We start from the raw sequence: 19,281 nt of genomic DNA, 5'->3' as shown, positions 1-19,281 counted from the left end.
TGCAACCATGTTGGACAGTATAATATAAAGAATATAGATATGTAAACATTTATGTGAATATTTATGATGATTACCAATAAATAGAACATATATATAAACATCCTAAAAATCCAGGAAACATCCTAAAATCCTAGAAACGCCCTAACACCCTAAATCCTGAAATGTTCTAAAATCCTAGAAATGCCCTCAAATATTAGAAACATCATAAAATCCTAGAAATTTGCTAAAATCCTAAAAATGTCCTACAATTGACTGCGACATCCACCCTGCAAGAAGGAGCGCTACCGCAGGTCATTCATCCCATCTGCAATAAGACTCTATAACATCAGCATCACTGGCTGAATAATTTGCACAACAAATTTTTGTAAATTCTATTCTCAAATCCATCTTTTGTGTACATACTTATTCTATTACTTACTTATTATTATGTGTACATACCTTATTTCCTCTATGTACATACTTATTTTATTACTTATTTATTGTTATTTGTTATTGTTATTTTCTTTGTTACATGTCACTTTTCTTTTTTCATGCTGCTGTAACATTTGAAATTTCCCCCAATGGGGGATCAATAAAGGAATATTCTATTCTATTCAATCCCCTAAACATCCTAAAATCTCAGAAACATGTATGGGGCTGCTGCCATCCTTTAATGTTACAAAAATGGCTCCCAATCAAAGGAACTCAAGAGTCAAACATATTAATATGCATATATTTTTTCTTTTTTTCATATAAACACAAAAAATATTAGATTTATTACCCACGTTGAGTCATGAGCTGCAGTACCAACTTCAGCCGCTGCATGTTGTTGGCGCTGTAACCAATTGAAGACATTAAGGCTGCCGAAAACAGGACGAAGAAACGTGACGTCATCAAAACATGTCTCCTTTATAGAAAGAAGAGAGTGTAATACACATGTAGAGGAAGGGTATAACTGTTGAATTTGGTGATTTTTTGTATTTTTTTGTACTCGACATGGAGAACTTTTATCACCACGCTCCGGCAGACACACAGCAGCCTCCCGTGTATAATGGCGGTTACCTGGAGCCTCCGTACAGACCACCGCAGCCTCACGACCCTCCGCAGCCGGACCTCAGCGCTCCTCAGTGGGCTCCTTCACCGGGATATGACGCCCACACGTACGGATACAACAACCCGGCTGCGGCTCCAGGAGTGTATGGAGGGCCTCGGTTCCCTCCTCCGTACGGATTCGACCCCTCCGTCCCGCCGCCTCCGTTCCCTCCACCGGGACATTTCCCCGGCATGGTGCCCGCTCCTCCGGTAAACAGCCGGGGAGCGAGCTTTCACACCCCGCAGTTCAGTCAGGCAGCCCGGTATGACGGTCACAAACAGCCGGAGGGGTACTCTGTGTTCCCCCTGCAGGACGACAGGAGTCTGGGGACAACAGCAGCACCTCCCCCGGAGGATGAGGCGTCCCTGCAGAGGACACAGGACCAGCAGTGGCTCTCACGTTTCCTGCAAAACAGAAACAAATCCTCCTCACAGACCCAGCAGCCTCCCCGCAGCTCTGCCCCGGACCTCAGACCGGCTCTGTACCGGGCAGCTGAGCTCCTCTCCCGGCTGGTAAAATCCTGCGAGACTCTGAGGGACAACCTGGAGGACGAGTGTGTCTGGACAGACTGTTACTCAACAGCCTTGAATGTAAAAAACGAGCTGCAGGACAAACTCAGAGTCCTGAGTGACACTGAGAGTTTAGAGAGATTTAAAGCTAAAGTGTCCCGTGTTTCTCAGAGGAGGGCCCGCAGACTGAGAGCCAGGAAACGGTCAGAGATGGAGCAAGAGCTCAGAGAGGAGCGCATCTCTGAGAAGGAGGCTGCCATCGATAAATGGAGGATGCAGAAGATACACGAAGTGGAGGAGAAGAAGAAGGTACATGCGGCAAAGGATTTTCTTTTCTTTTTTTTCTTTATTTTTTATTTCATTTATTTTATATCATTAAATTTTATTTTTATGTATTCATTTATTTTTGTCGATTTGGCAGGAGATAGAAGATAACAATAATAATAATTATTATTATAAGCCCCCATGCACACATACACATCACAGTACAGCAGCACACAGTCAGTGTTGGCAATGTGTGTAAATATGAAGACTGTTTTCCCAAATATGTTTTTAAATTTTGTTAAAAAACTTATTTGTTCTCTTGGCTTTCTCAGAGCTTGTATGAGAGTTGACAGTTTTGTGGTTTTACCTCCTGGGTTTATTGTCTTTTTGTAAACAGTTTGTTTTTTTATGTCCTGTTTTATGATATTCATGCTATTTTTATTGATGTTCAGCACTTTGGTCAGCTCTCTTGTTTTTAAATGTGCTTTAGAAATTAAATTTGGATTGGACTTGAAATGAACTGCAACACACACATTTGTGACAGAAGCATCCACAGTAACATTTATAACTTGGTATGGTGGTCATTATATTTTAAAAACATACGCTTTGGTGATCAAAAGTGCTAGATTTAATCTAACTTGGTTTTTAAGAGGTTTGTGCCTCTTTTCCAGAACAGTTGAGGGGAATGGAAGTTAGTTTGAGGTGTGCAAAGCAAAAACGGTCTATTAAAAGTGTTTTTATGTGATTTTGTGAGCATTTTTATTCAGATATTAAAGTAAAAGCATTAAGCGTCAGCATATTTAATCAAATATATTTCTTTTCTTTTACTTGAATAATAATTTGGAAAGTAATGGCTATGATCGAATGATCTGATTTGTATGTGTTTGCGTACCAGGAGCGGGAGCTGAAGCTGGCTGCAGACTCCGTTCTCTGCGAGGTGAGGAAGAAGCAGGCAGACGTGAAAAGGATGCAGGACGTCCTGAGATCTCTGGAGAAACTGCGGCGACTGAGGAAAGAGGCAGCGTCGAGGAAAGGTGAGAGTTTTTCAGCCACGATGCATCATGTTCCCACTCCCATGATACCTTATGAAAGGTATGGGCGCAGCCTGAGATTATAAGAAAAACACCTGTAATATGCTGCTAACTTTCACAGACACAAAGTGCAGCCTGCAGACTGTAACTGTGTGTGTGTGTGTGTGTGTGTGTGCGCGCGGGCGTGCACACGGCAGGCATCGTCACAGAGCCAGAGTGTGACGAGGCGTTCAGCAGCAGACTGGAGCAGCTGAGGAGTGTGATGAAGAAGAGGACGGCGGTTTACTCCACAGAGGAGAAAGCTTTGATGGTGATGCTGGAAGGAGAGCAGGAGGAGGAGAGGAGGAGAGAGCGGGAGAAACGACTGAAGAAGGAGAGGGAGAGACACCTGCAGAGGAAACGCAGAGTGGAAGCCATGTTGTTCGGAGGTAAAACCTCAAACCCTGAACGTTAGTCTGTTGATTAACAACAGAATGATTGAATCACATAAACGAGTGTTTGGTTTTTTTGTGTTTTCCCTCTTTGTTTCTCAGATGAGCTCCCTGCACATTTGGTTCTGCAGCCCTTCAGAGAATATTACTTCCAGGCCGAGCGCTCGCTGCACGCTTTACTACAAATCAGGTCCGTCTCCACTTCATCTTTGACACGTGCTTTATCAACGACGCTGCTGCTGCTGAAATGAACTTGACATAAATAACTGTAATATGTTTTTCTTTCAGGAGAGAGTGGGATGTGTTTGTGGTTCCAGCGGATCATCCTGACGGTTCTGCGGTTCCTCAGAGCTGGATCTTGCCAGACGCCCCGTCAGACCAGGCCTGGGCCTCCGCTCTGCAGACCACTGACGCAGAGTGAGACGGCCTCTGACTCACTCAGCTAGAGCCTGACATCCAACTCTGAACCCAGACGAACAGTGCAGGAGTCTGTGGAAGGACTGCTGGTATAAACCAGCTGAAGAAGATGTGGGAATAAGATGTCAATGAGAAGAGAAGTTAATAAAGGTTTCTTTAGAAAAAAGTTTCAAATCTCTGTTAACTTGAATAACTGAATGAGTTAATGATCTTTCAACTTCATCTATTTTGTGTGAGCTGCAGTGTGTGGGAGCTGTCACTCTGTGTAGCTCTTTACGTCAGAGCTGATAAATCCTGACAGTGAGGTGAGAGCTGCAGAGAGGCCAGTTAATAATAAAATACTCAAAGTTTTTAATCATCATCTTTCTAGACTGTTAAGTTTGTCCCCAACTGATGCTTTTCCGAAACTATTCGCAGCATTATGTCTTGTGATGACATACTTGAAGTGATAACCCTGTTTCATGCTGCCACTGTGCTTTTCAGTGGCTGCATTTACTTAAAAAAAGTCCCACACAGCTCAGTTTACAAGTCAAAAGCATCTTTTAAAAGGTACCAAAACCAGCAAAGCACTATTTTGGAGTGTGTGAATCAAAGACGTTCACTGCAGCTCTGCTAAAAAGGTAGAAACTGAATCTACATCAGTTTTGTTGTGCAGCATTCAGATGCCTTTCACAAGCATTTAAATCTTTAAAACATGAGCAAATTACTCATTTCCAAGACATTTTCCTGTAGTTTTTTACTCATTTCTGTGCAATGTTTTTTTTTTTAGATAATTTCTTGCAATGTTACTCATTGCATTTTCTTATGTTCTTGAAATAAATCAGGGCAATTTGCTAAAGTCCTAAAGGTTTAACTATTAAAATGTAGCAACTGCTCTGATCAAATAATGTGGTGTAATTCTTAAAGATGAGAAAGCGTTTGACTCCAGCTGGTGTCACATCAGTGTTTACCGTGTGAGCAGCCTGCTGTTAAAATCCCGCCTGACGTCAGGCCTTTACTCTCTGTTGACTTCCTGTGTGTGGACGGCAGATCAGCTGATTACTGTGAGTCACTAGATTACTGATCCAGGTGGCTCCTCTGATTTAACCCTGAGTGTCAGTCTGAGCTTCACACACGCCTGAGAGGATACCGACACTGAGCAGCTCCGGGGCGACACAGGTGAGCTGACACTTGTTTTATTGAAACATTTATTTATTTTATTTAAATTTTTTTTTACAGTAGAACTAAGGAAACCAATTCTAGTATTCAGTGTACTAAACTTTTAGTTCATGCAATCCATTTTATTTGCAACAAAAATACAACCCATTACTCCAACCTTTCAAAATGATATCTAATAAGATAAGTCAAGCTGTCTGTTTAAGAATTTGATAAAGCTTTCCTGTGCATCCCTCATAAGACTTAATAGCACATAGCCTTTAAGTCATAAATAAATCTTTCCATAGACATGGAAAGTAGGATTTCATTCTTTTTTTTCTGATGTTGCATTGTGCAATCTTAAAGTGATCAGTAACTTTTTAAAAAATGCTAATAATATTTCACCAAATGTCTCTTGCATCAAAAATACCAAAACAGCTAAGACATTGATGTCAATTCCTCTTTTTTTCTTATTATTTGTCATTTGACATTGTTCTTACATTTTTATGTTTTACAAAGTTATCTAAAAGATGTTACTGATTCTGCAGCCTCTTATCCTACGAGATATTAACTGCTTTTAACCCTGCAAGGTTTTGTATTTGTTTGTTTCAAGATAAACATTTTTCCCCTGTACATGTTGTCTACTACTTTTTTATTGCAGGTCTTAGAGAACTTGATAGAGGAGGAATATGCAGCATTTGTTCACCAGGATGCACACATTTGAAATCTTTCACTTTTCTTCAGTGAAGTTGTTTCTGGCCTCAGATTGGGCTCCTTGGCAGTGGTCACATGTTTGTTTGTCCAGCAGCGTCAGCGTGTTTGATGAGACGGTTTGATGAGCTTACAGAGCATCTGTCCTCTCTGCTGTTGGACGTCCTGGACCATCTGCTTTGTTGGTGTTTGGGTGTTAGTGGAGCAAATGTCTGATGAGCTTTCACAGGACAGCAGGACGGAGGACATCGTGCAGATTTACCTCGAGTGCCTCCTGGTTTACTTTCAGTCTAACGCAGGCGGTGAAGGCGGAGGCGTGAGCAGACAGGCTTTCTGGGAAAGTAGCTTTCAGCTTTTCTCAGCTGGACTGAAGAGAGAAGATTTCTGTGGGATTTTTTGGGAAACTTCATCTCGTTAGTGTGACTAAATTTACCACAAAGTCTAAAAGACATACAGGAAGCAAGAATTAGAAACAATAGAAATAACACACCATCTGTTTTGTTTTGTTTTGTTTCATTAATATTTTACTGAACTTAAAAAAAAAAATTCAACACTGTCACCTGTGGTCATTAAATCACTTAACTCGTACATATACATATAAAAAAATAAATCATTAGATATAAAAATAAACAAATGAATAATAATAATAGTAACAATAATAATTACATAAAAAATACACAAGTAATTAAAAAAACAAATAAACAAAATCAAGGCAAGGCAATGAGCAACTTAGCAAGACATTTCAAATTTAAATTTCATTCAGAGTGACTTTTAAAAAGTCTTAAATATAACTTACTTTAAGCTGTAGAAACCCAGATTTCAGTGTTTGTAGTTCACGTGCCTACACTGGAGTGGTGGTGATGCTATCCAGAATATAAAATAATGTCTTTCTTTCTCTCTCTCTCTGTGTGTGTGTGTGTGTGTGTGTGTGTGTGTGTGTGTGTCTCAGTGAACTGAGCAGGATGGACGGTGTCCCTATGAAGATGCCACAAGGTGCCCCACAGGAAGTCAAAGCTGTTGAAGTGACTGTCCCAGATTATCTAACCATACTGCAGGAAACAGAGGTCAGTATGTTTTTTTTTGTGTGTGTGCATGTGAACCCACTGAACTGCATGTGTCCCGCTGCGTGTTACTGCTTCAGTCTCTCAAACAAAATCACTCACTTTCACTTTATTTTCTGAAAGAAGTCCATGAAAGCCCCCCCCCCCAACTGTTTCTAATGGCAGTTGCGAAAAAATACAGCAGCGCGCCAAAAACAACCAATCAGAGCCAAAGCCTCTCTAACACAGCTGTCAATCATGCCCCTCACTGCTCATGACTGGGATCAAACTGTCAAACTAAGCAGCGCTGATCAAATATGAATCAAGATTCTGTCACTACATTTTATATTTCTCACCTCAAATGTTCTCAGAAACATGTTTTAGTGCTCTGTTTAGCTGTGAAATAAGAAAGTAAATAAAATAATACATAAAAACAGAAATAAACTTTAAACGGCTAACAGGCTCTTGCTTAAACGCTCGCAGCATTAAAATGCAACCCTTCTTCTTTGTAGCTTTATGTTGTTCCCACTTTACAACCTCAAAGCTCATGAACACAACAAAGTCGTAAGAACAGCTTCCCAACTCAGAAACTCTGACCTTCCGACATCACATGAACGCAGCATTAAATGTTGTAAAATTTCAGTTATTGATCTAAATGAACTGTGTCCTCTCCTCCAGCAACACCAAAAGCACAAACTTCACGCTTAGATAAGAAGTTTGTGAGTTGGTGTGCTGTTCTGTATATTTAATATTGTTATGCTGTTTATTGTTGCTTCAGATGGCTGATAATGTGGCCTCAGAACATTTCATGTTTAGGGTTTTTCCGTTAATCATCTAGGAGGGCAAAAAACGTACAGTTTGTCCAAAAGCTGCAGCCAGAAAAAGGCGATGATGTTATTTTAAACTGCTCTTCATCAGCCTCAGTCAACAATAGCATGCTAACGTGCTGTGTTGGCATTAAGCTCAAAGTACAGCTGGTTTATTTTGAGCTGTGCCAGCAGCGCGGCTCCAAGGACGGCAACGTCTGTCCACCGGTCTGCTCCAGACTGAAACATCTCATCAACTGCTGGATAGATTGTGATGAGATGTGGTTCATTATTCACGGTTAGCTCAGGATGGACTGTGAGAATGTCGGTGACTCTCCGACTGTTCATCTAAACTTAGATGTTGAGATATTTCACTTCAGACCAGAGATTGAGATCTTTTGAAGAGGAGCCAACAGGCGAACAGAGCGACAACTGTACAACCAGCATCACTTAAAACATGGAAAAAAGAGTTTATGACGTGTTGGGCTGGAGGGCTCGACATGTTGTAAGAGGTCTGTTTGCATTTGGGACTCATTTATGGACTCATGTATCACTGACTGAGAAGGAAATGTCATATGGATAATATGAAAGTGTTGATCTTGCCTATTATTTTATTTTATCACTTTGATGTGTGTTATATAACTTTACTATTCTATGTTTTATTTAAATTCCGAAATTTCTGTTTTTTTTTAATTTTATTTATTTATTTAATCTTAATTATTTGTGTATTTCAGTTCATGGAAATCTGTTATTGTCATTGTTCATTTTATTTTCTTTGTCTGTGGAAATGTATGAGGGGATATATAGTTATATATTGTTGATCAAATCAATCTATCAAATTTTATTTATATAGCTCCTTTCAAACTAATCAAATGCATTTTTAAGTGCTTTACAGTTTAACTGAAGAAACAAAAACAAGAAAAACATATAACATAAGCAAAAATGGATCTTAAAAAACTATAAAATTGTGATAGTAAGACACTTTATCAAAGCAAGAGTAAAAAGATGATCAATATTTTAAGCTTCTCTCCTCTCTGTACATGTTTTGATATACACTTGAAATTTAGATAAAAATATTGTTAGAAAAATCAACATGTTAATGTAGCAAAGAGGAATGCCTCAGAGTAATAACAGTTTTTGTTGCTGATATGTTGTTTGTTTCTGTGTCAGTACGAGTTCAGTCTGGAGAAGTGGGCGCTGACCGGGCTGCAGAGCGGCTTCACCAGCCAGCAGTGTCCTCAGCTCTCCTCCTCCTCATCGGGCCTGCAGCCATCCTGCCCGCCGTACTGGATGATGCTCAGCAGCCCGCAGCAGAGCCGCCTGGCCAGCCGCCACTGCTCCGACTTCTGGGAGCCCAATCCTCGACAGCGCTCCTACAGCCTCAACCCCTCCGTCCTGCGCGCTAAGTTGGCCGTCTCAGACTCTGAGGATGATGTAGAGAGCGCCGCACAGAAAGCCAAGAAGTCGGCGAAAGCCGCCTCTGGTGGAGAGCGTCCTGCTGCTCCGTGTCAGCGAGGTCAGAGGTCAGCACAGAGAGCCTTCGTCCCTGACCTCCTGAACCCTCCGGCCTGCCTCAGCAGCCTGCCGCACCAGCGCAGGAAGAACCTGCGACAGTGCTCGCTGTCGGTGCTCGACACGCCCAAGGAACACAAACCCAACACAGAGAGCCAATCCAAGGGCCCGACATCACACAGGGCCCCTGCAACCAGGGCCAACACAGTGGACCGGCTCCCCAGCATCAACAACCACAACACAACGCACATGGTAAGAGCCAGACATTAATGAACATGTTGTGACCAGTAGAGCTCCGGTAAAAAAAATAGAAATAGAACTAAACAGAATTGAAGTATAATCAAAATACTAAAATCATATTGTGTTTTGCCGAGATTTTAGTGAAGCAAAAAATGTCATTCGTGCGGATACAATGCCTGCTTTAAGGGTTAAATAACAATCTGACTTTTTGAGAAGGTAACTTAGTTCCAGGATGCGTTTAAAGGACAGATCTGTTTATGTTTTAATGGCCGTGTTGTCACCACAGCCACACTTTAGGTCATCTTGTGGTCTCATGACTGAGTTTTTAGTGTGGCTTAGTGAAAGCTGCAGCATAGTTAGCCCTTCACTCCGGTCTGCAGGAGCACACTATGAATACGGCCTAAAGCTCCTCCTGAGCCCCACGATAAATCTGCACACATAAGCCCGGCACACACACTGCAGCACCACACACTCCCTCACTGCCCAACAGCAGAATTACTTTGACTGTATTTATAGTCAACTTGGTGATTAAATGCCCTTTAATTCTCTCTATGAATGTCAACACTGTGCTGGAGGCAGAAATCAATCCCAACCATTTTTTTCCGTTCACATTTCCAAAATATTTCCAGGGATCTGCACTCTAAAAATAGACTGTGTAAAGTCCACTCCCCGACTCCAGCCAGGTTAAAAGAGGTCCATCAGGATTAGCAGGAGGAAGTCCTCTGAAAATGTCTTTCTCAGCAAAGCTGAGTCTCAGGTCAAAGCTGCTGTCAGCATTCAGTGTGTCCCCGCTGCTGCTTTACTGTACACGCTCACTGCAGTCTGCTGTGTGTTTCCTAGAAATCTCTGAGCCCAGACTCCTGCAGAAACCCATCTGTGACCTCAGCCCCCACGGGTCTCCCCTCCTCCGGTTCGGACTCGTCAGCAGAGCTGCTGTCAGCTCTGAGCCCGGAGGAGAGGGAGCTGCTGGCGGCCATCACTGCCCGGGGTTACACCTTCCGCACCGCCATCATCGCCCTGCAGAAGACAGGCCGGCAGACCCCAGATCAGGTCAGTCAGTGTCACATACAAAAAGACCTCTGATTTACTGTCTGCCCTTCATACTGACCCCAGATCAGATCAGAAAGTGTCACATAAAGTCATATAAGAGCTGCAATTGTGATCATTAGAGGTCTGACAGCAGGTGCTGATGACTGATCCTGGAGATCAGTCATCAGCACCTGCTGTCAGACCGCTGCACTCATCAAGCACCAGGCATCCAAAAGACACCACAGCCAAAAAAAACCCCCAAAATTAAAACAAAAACAAAACATAAATAATAATATAATTATTAATAATAATTCATATAATTCAATAATTCTTCATTTATAGCACCTTTAAAAACAGAGTTTACAAAGTGCTTTGACAAACAAAGCAAAGCAGAAATGGGATACACAGATGGGGAAACAACAACAGAAAGCCAAACAGTCCTACTGAACAGAAGTGGGAAGAAACTGGTAATTAGGAAAATATTATAAACCAGAGGACAAATAATGTAAGACACATGATGCATAATGTTAATATAAAATAATACAAAGAAATAGAATAAAAACAATAAAAATAAAAACAATGAAGCAATAAAATAACAAATAAAAGGAAATATAATCGATAAAACATAAATTAAAAAAAGATAAAAAAAAGAAAAAAGATGAAAGATAATAAAAAGATGAAATCAAATAAAAGCAAGTTTATAAAAATTAAAACAATTTTAAGAAGTAAGAAATAATACATATATAGCAAGACAAAATACCAAACAAGAGTGAATGTGGTGTTGGCTGTTACTTGACTTTCAATGGTGAGTGTATTACGATAATCCTGCATACTATACCCTTTATTTAAAATCTGTATTCTGCTAATGTTTGGTTTAAAGACTGTAATACTACTGCAGCTTTTGTGAATTTGTGGACATATTTATGAAAACACCATCATACAGTGGTGGGTCCAGGTGACGGGAAAACACCTGACTAATAAAAACTCAAAGTAACGGCTGTGAGCTCAGCAAAAACAAAAGAAGAAAAAAAAGGAGTTTTCATTTCCCCTTTTTGTTCATTTTGAATAAACAGGTTCACAAGTCAATATATATGTACCAACCAGCCAGCTGGAGGTGGCAATGAAACCAAAACACAGTTTACTAAGCCGAGTTAAGCCACTGTAAAAATAGACCCCAGAGTTTCCACAGTCTGCTCTGTGTGTTTTTCCCACAACCTCCCCTCATGTCTGCTCAGACCAAACCCCAAACCACAGCTCAGGGCTGATGGGACAGTCAGGAGAGAGTGGCAGAATCAGCCTGGTATCAGAGAAACAAGTGAAATGGATACAACCTCTGAACGCAATAGGCATGAAATGTGTTAAAATTATGTGCCGGCAACACGAAAACAATGCAAAATCAATGAGGATCTTTTGTGGTGGATGCACACATTAAGTGTAAAGAGCGAGAAAGTCTGGGCAGAGCAGAACATTTAAACAAACACAGACTTTCTACCAGGAGGCCACTGTTTGTTTCCTGTGTGAAACTGAAAGTTGTGTATTGAGACTTAACCAACTTTACGTAACAATGAAAAGTACGTTTTTATAAGTTTACTGCTCATATGAAACCACAGTATTTTTTTTCTAAACTTAAATCAAGCATTTCTTTTGTTTTTAAAACTTTAAACTTTCTTTTCCTAAACCTAAAACACAGCTGTTACCAACTGATTGTCTAAACTTTGATTTTGCTGCGACTTTGACCATTTTTACGTCAATGCGAAAAAAGTTCCTTGTTTATGCTGCCTACTGAAAATGTGCAATACAAATGAAGCTGCCTTGCATGCTTTAAAATTGTTTTCTTTTTGCCAGCACGTCATTTTAATACACTGCATGCCCATCACTAGGTAATGCGATTTTTAGAGGTTGTGTCCATTTAATGTAATTTGTGAAACTGTGTTGCGACATTTACTTGTCATAATTCCGATATCTTTTAATGCTTCTGAAGTTCCGCTTAAGCAGCTTAATTTGCAAAAGATGCATCCTCCACATAAATGCAAATGACAATGCATTTACATTTGATTTAACTGATGTTGTATGTAAAAGAAGTCGTCATGCAGTGGTTTGTTTTTCACTGATTATCCTGCAGCGCTCAAATGCAGATCAAGCAAATTACAATAAATTTGCATTTGCTTGACTTAAGTTACATGCAAAAGAAATCATCTTAAATTTCACTGTTTTATGGCTTAAAGAGGTCTGATGCAGATTACTGCTTAGATTTGACCCGCTGGTGTGTTTAATGGTTTTAAAAGGTTTACAGTCTGATTTCAGATCAGCCCCTGTTAGCTTCCATTCCCTCCGTCTGTCAGTCAGCAGGAGCCGATTTGGCAGCTGGTCAATCAGCGTAAGAAGAGTTCATCAGCGGGAGAGAGCTAATGACTTAATGAGCGAATTACTGAGCCTCACGCTGGTCGGTCAGGTCACACAGCTCTCACACAGATTGTGTTTCGCTGCTCTGGTGTCAGAGCGTGTTCGATTGAGCCTCTGCTGCTGTTGTGTCACTATTTTCATACAGCAGGATGTCTGAGGGTCATCACCATAAATCTGCACCTTAGTTTAAAGAGCTTTGGGACCGTTGTTTTACAGCTAATAAAGATATTAAGGGTAGATTCTGCACAATTGAAATGTTTTATCATATGTTTTGCATGCCAGTGGATTTGGATAAGTAAAACTGAAATTAATTGGCATCGTTATAAATAGGATGCTGATTGGACTACATCTTCATGCAAGACGAGGGACAAATTTCATTGATATTAACCAACATTTTTAAAACAGTTTTATTTTTTGCTACATGCTCTAATTTAACATATCATTTTATTTTTCACATGATCTTATTTAACATTTTTTATTATTGTTTTTGTTATATTAACATGTATTTGTATTTATTATGAAAGCTTAAGATATTTGTAAAAAAAAAAGTTTGGCAGAGGAGTACTGCAAAATCTGGTGCTCTTTGGATTCAAGGACAGAAATTACCAAAAAAGGAGGGAGAGGTTTTAGCTTTTCAATCTGGATCACCCCTGGTGTCTGTCTGCAGTATAGGTCATAAAGCCCGCCCCTCCATGTTAGTGAATGGGACATAGGCCAAACTAAAACCTCAAACTACACACCAAATAAATGTTTCCCAAAGATGGTTTCTGTCACTGAAAATCCAAAAATCCAAAATCACATTCCAAGGCACACTGTTTTGCAAAAGTTAAAAAGCCTTAAATAAATTGGCTTGACGTCAGCGCATTTTAGTTTACCGTCTTCATCAGGGCATCAAAAACAAGTGTCAGCTCACAGATTACAGACTGCAGTTCACCGGTATTTTAAGGCTCTAATCCTGCAGAGATAAACATCCACAAGTTTAGACTTTTATAATAAGATTATTACTAACAGATAAGAGCTTTAAGCTGATAACAGTGGCCACATGAACGAATATTTCTCTGTGTGTGTGTGTGTGTGTGTGTGTTTGCAGATCTTGAGTTACTTGGTGGCGTGTGACCATCTGTGTCAGCTGGGTTATGACATGGTGCTGGTAGAAGAGGCTCTGGAGATGTTTCAGAACTGTGAGACAAAGGTAAGACCTACAGAGAGCGACATCATCTTTCATCGTCATGGAGACAAGAAGACTTGTCTGATACAGTTTTATTGATAAAATTATTTAAAAAAAAATATCAAAAAAAAGTAACATAATGATGTTTTCCTCTTGAGGCGGAGGAGTTCCTTCATCTGCTCAGTCAGTTCAATGAGATGGGCTTCCAGCAGAACGCCATCAAAGAAGTGCTGCTGGTCCACGAAAACCACCGAGAGCGGGCGCTGGAGGAGCTGATGATGCGTGTGGCGTGATCAACACACGCACACACACACACACACACACACACATACACACACACACACATTCAGCTGCAACCTTAAATCTGTTACTGCAAGAAAATATGAAACCCATCTCCACCTCAATGCATTACTGTAGCTGCAGATGGACGTGGCCTTCACAGAGGAAAAGTATATTGTTGATGTATTGCTTTTTACGGATGATGATGTACCCATGTTGCACATATTGCCGCCATGATGTTGTCAAGGCTAGAAAAAAACAAAAAAAAGCAGAGGGCAGAGTCTCTGCAGACATCCACTTCCAGCGGGTCATCAGTGATGATTGAGAGGGATGACTTTTATTGTCTTTATTATATTCATGATGTGTCTGAAAGTGACTAAACTTGTATGATCTGTGTAACAGTCTTATGTGATCTTTAATTCATTAAAGACATGTCATGAAAATCCACAGAGACTGTTTTCTAACTTTTTCTAACTACAGCATGAACGCTCTTTGCAGGTTTCTATTTTTATTCTACTCTTTTTTTCTCCTTTCCTCTTTGTTCCGGCCTTATTTAACCTCATTTCCGAGAATGAATCCGTCTGGGAAACAAACTCTTACCCATGACTTGTTTTCTGTGAAAACAGGAGCTGCGTCCATCAGGGACCGGTTCCCACAAACAGAAAGCTTTGATAAACATCAACTCAACAGATCCTCATTTGCTCACTTTTACATCACTAAAACGGACCTGCTGGTCATTAATGGATAATTCCAGTTTATCGCGACTTCAGTGTTGTTTTTGCAGTTTTGTCCATCATTTCCTCATTATACAGGGAAAAAATGAGTGCAGCAGCTCATAGTTGAAGCATTAAGTCGATCTGTAAACTCTGATGGATGTTTGCAACAGAAAGCCTGGCTCATAATTTTAATTTTAAAGCTCTAGTGTGTATGATTTAGGAGGATATATGGATACATTATAATAAATCTGTTTTCTTTAGTGTATAATCACCTAAGAATAAAAAATAAAATAAAAAAAAAAAACGCTGTCTTTTTGTTATCTTAGAATGAGCCGTTTTTATCTACACAGGGAACAGGTCTTTGTCTATGAGCAAGGCTGTTCAAAAGAGGCTGGGACATGCTCTGACCCCGTTTTTTTTTTATTTTCAGGTGATCATACATTATAGAAAACAGATTTATTGAGTTATGACACACGTGCGCTGTAACTGGAGCTGCAATGTTGGAGGGTTACAACAGACAGCGCTGTCAATAAAGGTAAAATGTCCCCTCAGGTGCTCTTTGGGTTTGCTATTTTTAGCCTCTTTAGCGGTGCTCGGCCTGACAAATCTTTACGGCATGCTTAAACTGATGATGGTCAAAATACAACAGAGCGTTTGTATTAAAAAAAAGCATTTGTTTATGGTCTTCTATTATGGACTTTTTTGTTCTATGATGCACCAGCCAGCGAACCTTTGGGCAACTGCAGACCAGGTTTCACTGCGCATCATATATGTTTTTAGCCATCCGTGCCAGCATGTGCTTTTGTTGACATTCTGGTGTCGGAGAGTCATCAGCAGACGCAGAGCGTAATATGCAGACGCAGAGCGTAATATGCAGATGCAGAATACCACTGACAAAGCGACAATATGTGACGAGTTGGGATGAGAACATGTTGCATTGACAAGTGCTGGGCAAGTGGTCTATCTACAACGTGCCAAACAGGGTACAAAAAACACTGATTTGTAACAAGAAACCGCTTTATTCAGTGTTTCTCCCAGTTTAAATCTCCCGGCCTGTTTGTTTTTGAGAGGAAGCGACTTCTGTGGATAATTCGGCTCCTGATAAAAACTCCCACACAATGAGTACTGAAGGAATTTTAATCGAAAGAAGTTTACGTTAATTGTAATCTGCAATCCTCACTGCTAGATGCCTCTAAATCTTACACACTGGACCTTTAACCCTTTGATCTGGATCAGCATCACTTTTTTGGTACAACATTCAAACACCTTTCAGAAAACTTCTGAAAAATCAGCACATTGGCTTGATTTCTTTCAAAAACATGGCAAAAAAGGCAATGAGCAACTTTGCAAGAAATGTTCTGCAAAGAAATTAGTAGATTTAGAACGAAAAAATGTCCACATAGCTGTAATTTTTATCATCATTAATTCTATATTTAAAATTATGTTTCAGAAATATTATAATTTTTTTAAGCATTTCTATGAGGTGATTTCCTTTATTTATTTTTTAAATTTTTCTTTTTTTCTTCTCATTTTCAGATAATTTTCTTGTAATTTTTTACTGATTTCTTGCTAATTTGCTTCACATCCAAAGTCATAAAAATAAGGTGCATGCAGTAATGCTGTTGCTATGAACTGACCTGTGCAGGATATGTTTGCATTTATTATGTGTAGAGCGTTTGTGCAATCATCTTGTATAGCACATTAGTGCAATTATTTTAGGTAGGGCATCTGTGCCATACTCTTGGGGTGTATGGATTTGTGGGGGTACTTTGTGTTAATTGTTTGATTGTGTGTGGCCGTGTGAATCTTACTCCTCTCACTAAACCAGGACGAGCTCTCACAGGTTATCAGAGCACTGCGGGGAGACTCTGGGACGGTCTCTGAGGTTTTGGTCCCGTGTCAGATTCTGAGAGTTCCCCATGAGGGAGACAGTGTCCTTTGGCAGCCTCATCAAAAATGTATATATAGATCCGACCCTGCCAAAACCTTTCATCTCACGCTTCACTCTCCATCTGTAATCCTCCACAGTGTACTCTGTGGTCAGCTGCCGGCTGAGCGTGAACACCGAGTCTCCTCTGACCACGGCGGTGAACAGAGAGCTCTTACTGTTCCCGTACTGACCCGACATGGCCGTCCACTGGCCTGAGCTTAGGTTATAGCAGTCCATCACACACAGCAGGAAGTCCTCACAGGGTCCGTTGCGCATCACGTACAGATTATCCTTATGGGCCACCATGTAAAGGCCATAACTTTGCTCACGGATCAGCGTGGTGACCAGAAGCCATTGGTCCAGTTGAGGCACGTACTCATGTATATCCGTGGCCCCTTTACCTCTCCAGAGACTGATAAAGATCCGGTTCATGGCTACGGCGGACACCACCGAGGCTGCAGGGCAGGGGAGTGGCGAGACAAACCCCCAGCTTCCATTAGACACCCCGTACCTCTCAACAGACGACAGCGCCTTCATGTTGTACTCTCCTCCTAGAGCGTACAGGCAGCCCTCGTGACCTATCAGAGTGAAGTTGTAGCGTAGCTGCTGGGGGCCGCAGATGGTGGTCCATGTGTTGGCTGCAGGGTTGTAACAGAAACCCGTCTCCACGACCTTCTTGCTGACATCGTGCACGCCTCCGATGATGTAAAGCTTGTTGTCCAGGACGGCCACGCCTGCCATCGTGGTGCTGGCGCTCACAGGTAGATGAGTCAGGACCTTCCACTCTCTGGCGTCTTCATCCAGGTAGCAGACTGTCCTCTGGATGTCCTTCAGCAGCTCGGTGGATGGCGAGTGGCTGCACACTGCCATGTAGCTGCTCGGGAGAAGAGACTCGATGTAGTCCACCAGCTTCTTGGGTAAAGTGAGAAGATCATCCTTCAGGTCGACGTACATGTCTCTGATGAATAATGCCGAACTGTGAGAAAGCTCCCAAACACCGTATGTGGTGGCTGTGTGGTACATCAGCAGGCAGTTTTCAGAGTTGATGATATTGATTAAATGATCTGTGAGAGCTGGCACCTGCAGAAAAGCTGCACACTGGATCGCCTCCACAATCTGATCGCTGCTCAGCACGGGGTGTTCCCCGGCCAGGACGCGCAGCATGACCAGAAACCCCAGAGCGCCCACGCACTGCAGGTGGATGTCTTCCTGTTTGCACTCCCTCATTCCTGACTGGAACAACGCTCTGAAGTACTCACAGCTCTCACTCAAAACGGTCTTATCTACTATAAAAGAGCTGCCGTCGATGTTGACCCTGAGGCTGTGCGGCGGCTTACAGAGTCCCGGCTGCTGGATGAGGCGCGGACAGCTGCTGGACTCCATGACGTCCCCGCTGTGGAGCTTCATTACATCCCGGCTGCAGTGCACGCTCAGAAAGCTCAATTGAAACTGTGCACATGGCGGCGTTTTGCCACAGAGTGCGTCCTCCTCTCCAGAGCTGACAGAGTAGTTTCACAGCTCTGAGAACAGACTCTATACATAGCAGGCGGACGTGTGACACAGTTCAAGTACATTATGATGACATGCAGCCAGAGGAGAAAGAGGAGCCGGATAATGACGGGGCGGCTGTGAATGTGTCGATGATTGATATTGTTTGTGTCTGACGGTCGAGGGAACAGCTGAAGATTCGTCCTTGAGTTCAGGAACAGTGGAACTGAACAATAGGTGGTTCCCCTGGGTCACATAGTGTGCATGCCGCTGTTTCAGCAGTCATTGAAAAGTTGAGTGCAGAAGTTTTACTTGTAACTGTTGTTTTCCTCTTTGGCTGAAGTAAAATATTTAAACTTAGTTTCCACTGCTGCCTGGAGCAGAGTTACTCTGAAGTCTTTTGCTTTAGTTGTGTAGAAATGTGTAAGATTGCATCCATAATTTCACTTTGTATTCATCTTTTAAAATGAGCTATCATCTGACAATGCAGGGGTTAATCACTAAAATGCACACCTGCCAAATCCATCCACCATGCTGTCTTCATTCATTCAGGTCTGAGAATCAGAACCCTCACACCTGGTCACCAGTGGGCCTTAAATCATCAGACAGAAATAAAAAAAACAAATAAAAGTGAATGCCATAATCCATATCAGTATTGTCTAACATAAAAAAAAAATCTGTTTAACCCTCTGAGCAACAACAACAACAACAACAACAACAACAACAACAACAACAACAACAACAACAATAATAATAATAATAATAATAATAATAACAATAATAACATAATGCTTCAAAGGTTTTTACCAGGAGAAAAATTATCTACAAAGGTCTCCTCCTCTAAAAACACAAATAGACCATGTGATTTAGGGGCCATTTACGATACAATGGTTCTTGAATGAAACCTTAAACTTTTGTTCTGGTTTGGCCACAACAGTGTTTTGGTAGTGTTTAGTGTAATCTTTGAAAACCAGCCCTTTCTGTTGCCGTGTAAACTGACAATGCACAGATTCTCTGAGAAAAGTGACGCTGTGGTAGCACTTCGCATGCTTTTAAAAGAAATCAAGCCAATATGCTCAGGTTTCAAAGGGTTAAAGTTAC

At 41.3% G+C, this 19,281-nt stretch overlaps 3 protein-coding genes across 4 annotated transcripts; 2 read left to right on the top strand and 1 right to left on the bottom strand.

Moving 5' to 3' along the window:
* Window positions 1-855: 855 nt before the first annotated feature.
* Window positions 856-4,456, top strand: pdcd7 (programmed cell death 7). The gene is made up of 5 exons (XM_042488201.2): window positions 856-1,890; window positions 2,741-2,879; window positions 3,074-3,304; window positions 3,410-3,497; window positions 3,596-4,456. The coding sequence occupies exons 1-5, from the start codon at window positions 976-978 to the stop codon at window positions 3,726-3,728; spliced, it is 1,506 nt and encodes a 501-aa protein (XP_042344135.2). The 5' UTR covers window positions 856-975; the 3' UTR covers window positions 3,729-4,456.
* A 189-nt stretch (window positions 4,457-4,645) lies between these two features.
* On the top strand, window positions 4,646-14,493 carry ubap1lb (ubiquitin associated protein 1-like b). 2 transcript variants are annotated; one of them, XM_042489818.2, is made up of 6 exons: window positions 4,646-4,882; window positions 6,519-6,633; window positions 8,586-9,179; window positions 10,008-10,217; window positions 13,690-13,791; window positions 13,926-14,493. In XM_042489818.2, exons 2-6 carry the CDS (start codon window positions 6,532-6,534, stop codon window positions 14,058-14,060), a joined length of 1,143 nt encoding a protein of 380 aa, XP_042345752.1. In that variant the 5' UTR covers window positions 4,646-4,882; window positions 6,519-6,531; the 3' UTR covers window positions 14,061-14,493. The 2 variants fall into 2 exon arrangements, with proteins under 2 accessions (XP_042345752.1, XP_087938207.1); XM_088082081.1 differs by lacking the exons at window positions 4,646-4,882; window positions 6,519-6,633 and adding an exon at window positions 7,495-7,927.
* Window positions 14,472-18,205, bottom strand: kbtbd13a (kelch repeat and BTB domain containing 13a). Its single transcript, XM_042490190.2, has one exon. The coding sequence runs from the start codon at window positions 18,097-18,099 to the stop codon at window positions 16,600-16,602; it is 1,500 nt and encodes a 499-aa protein (XP_042346124.1). The 5' UTR covers window positions 18,100-18,205; the 3' UTR covers window positions 14,472-16,599.
* Between the last annotated feature and the right edge of the window lie 1,076 nt (window positions 18,206-19,281).

The sequence above is a fragment of the Plectropomus leopardus genome, chromosome 1, assembly GCF_026936395.1.
Source record: "Plectropomus leopardus strain MGB_pleo_1.0 chromosome 1, ASM2693639v1, whole genome shotgun sequence".
NCBI lineage: Eukaryota > Metazoa > Chordata > Actinopteri > Perciformes > Serranidae > Plectropomus > Plectropomus leopardus.
The sequence above is the reverse complement of the archived record's forward strand: the minus strand, read 5'-3'. Positions and strand labels throughout refer to the sequence as shown.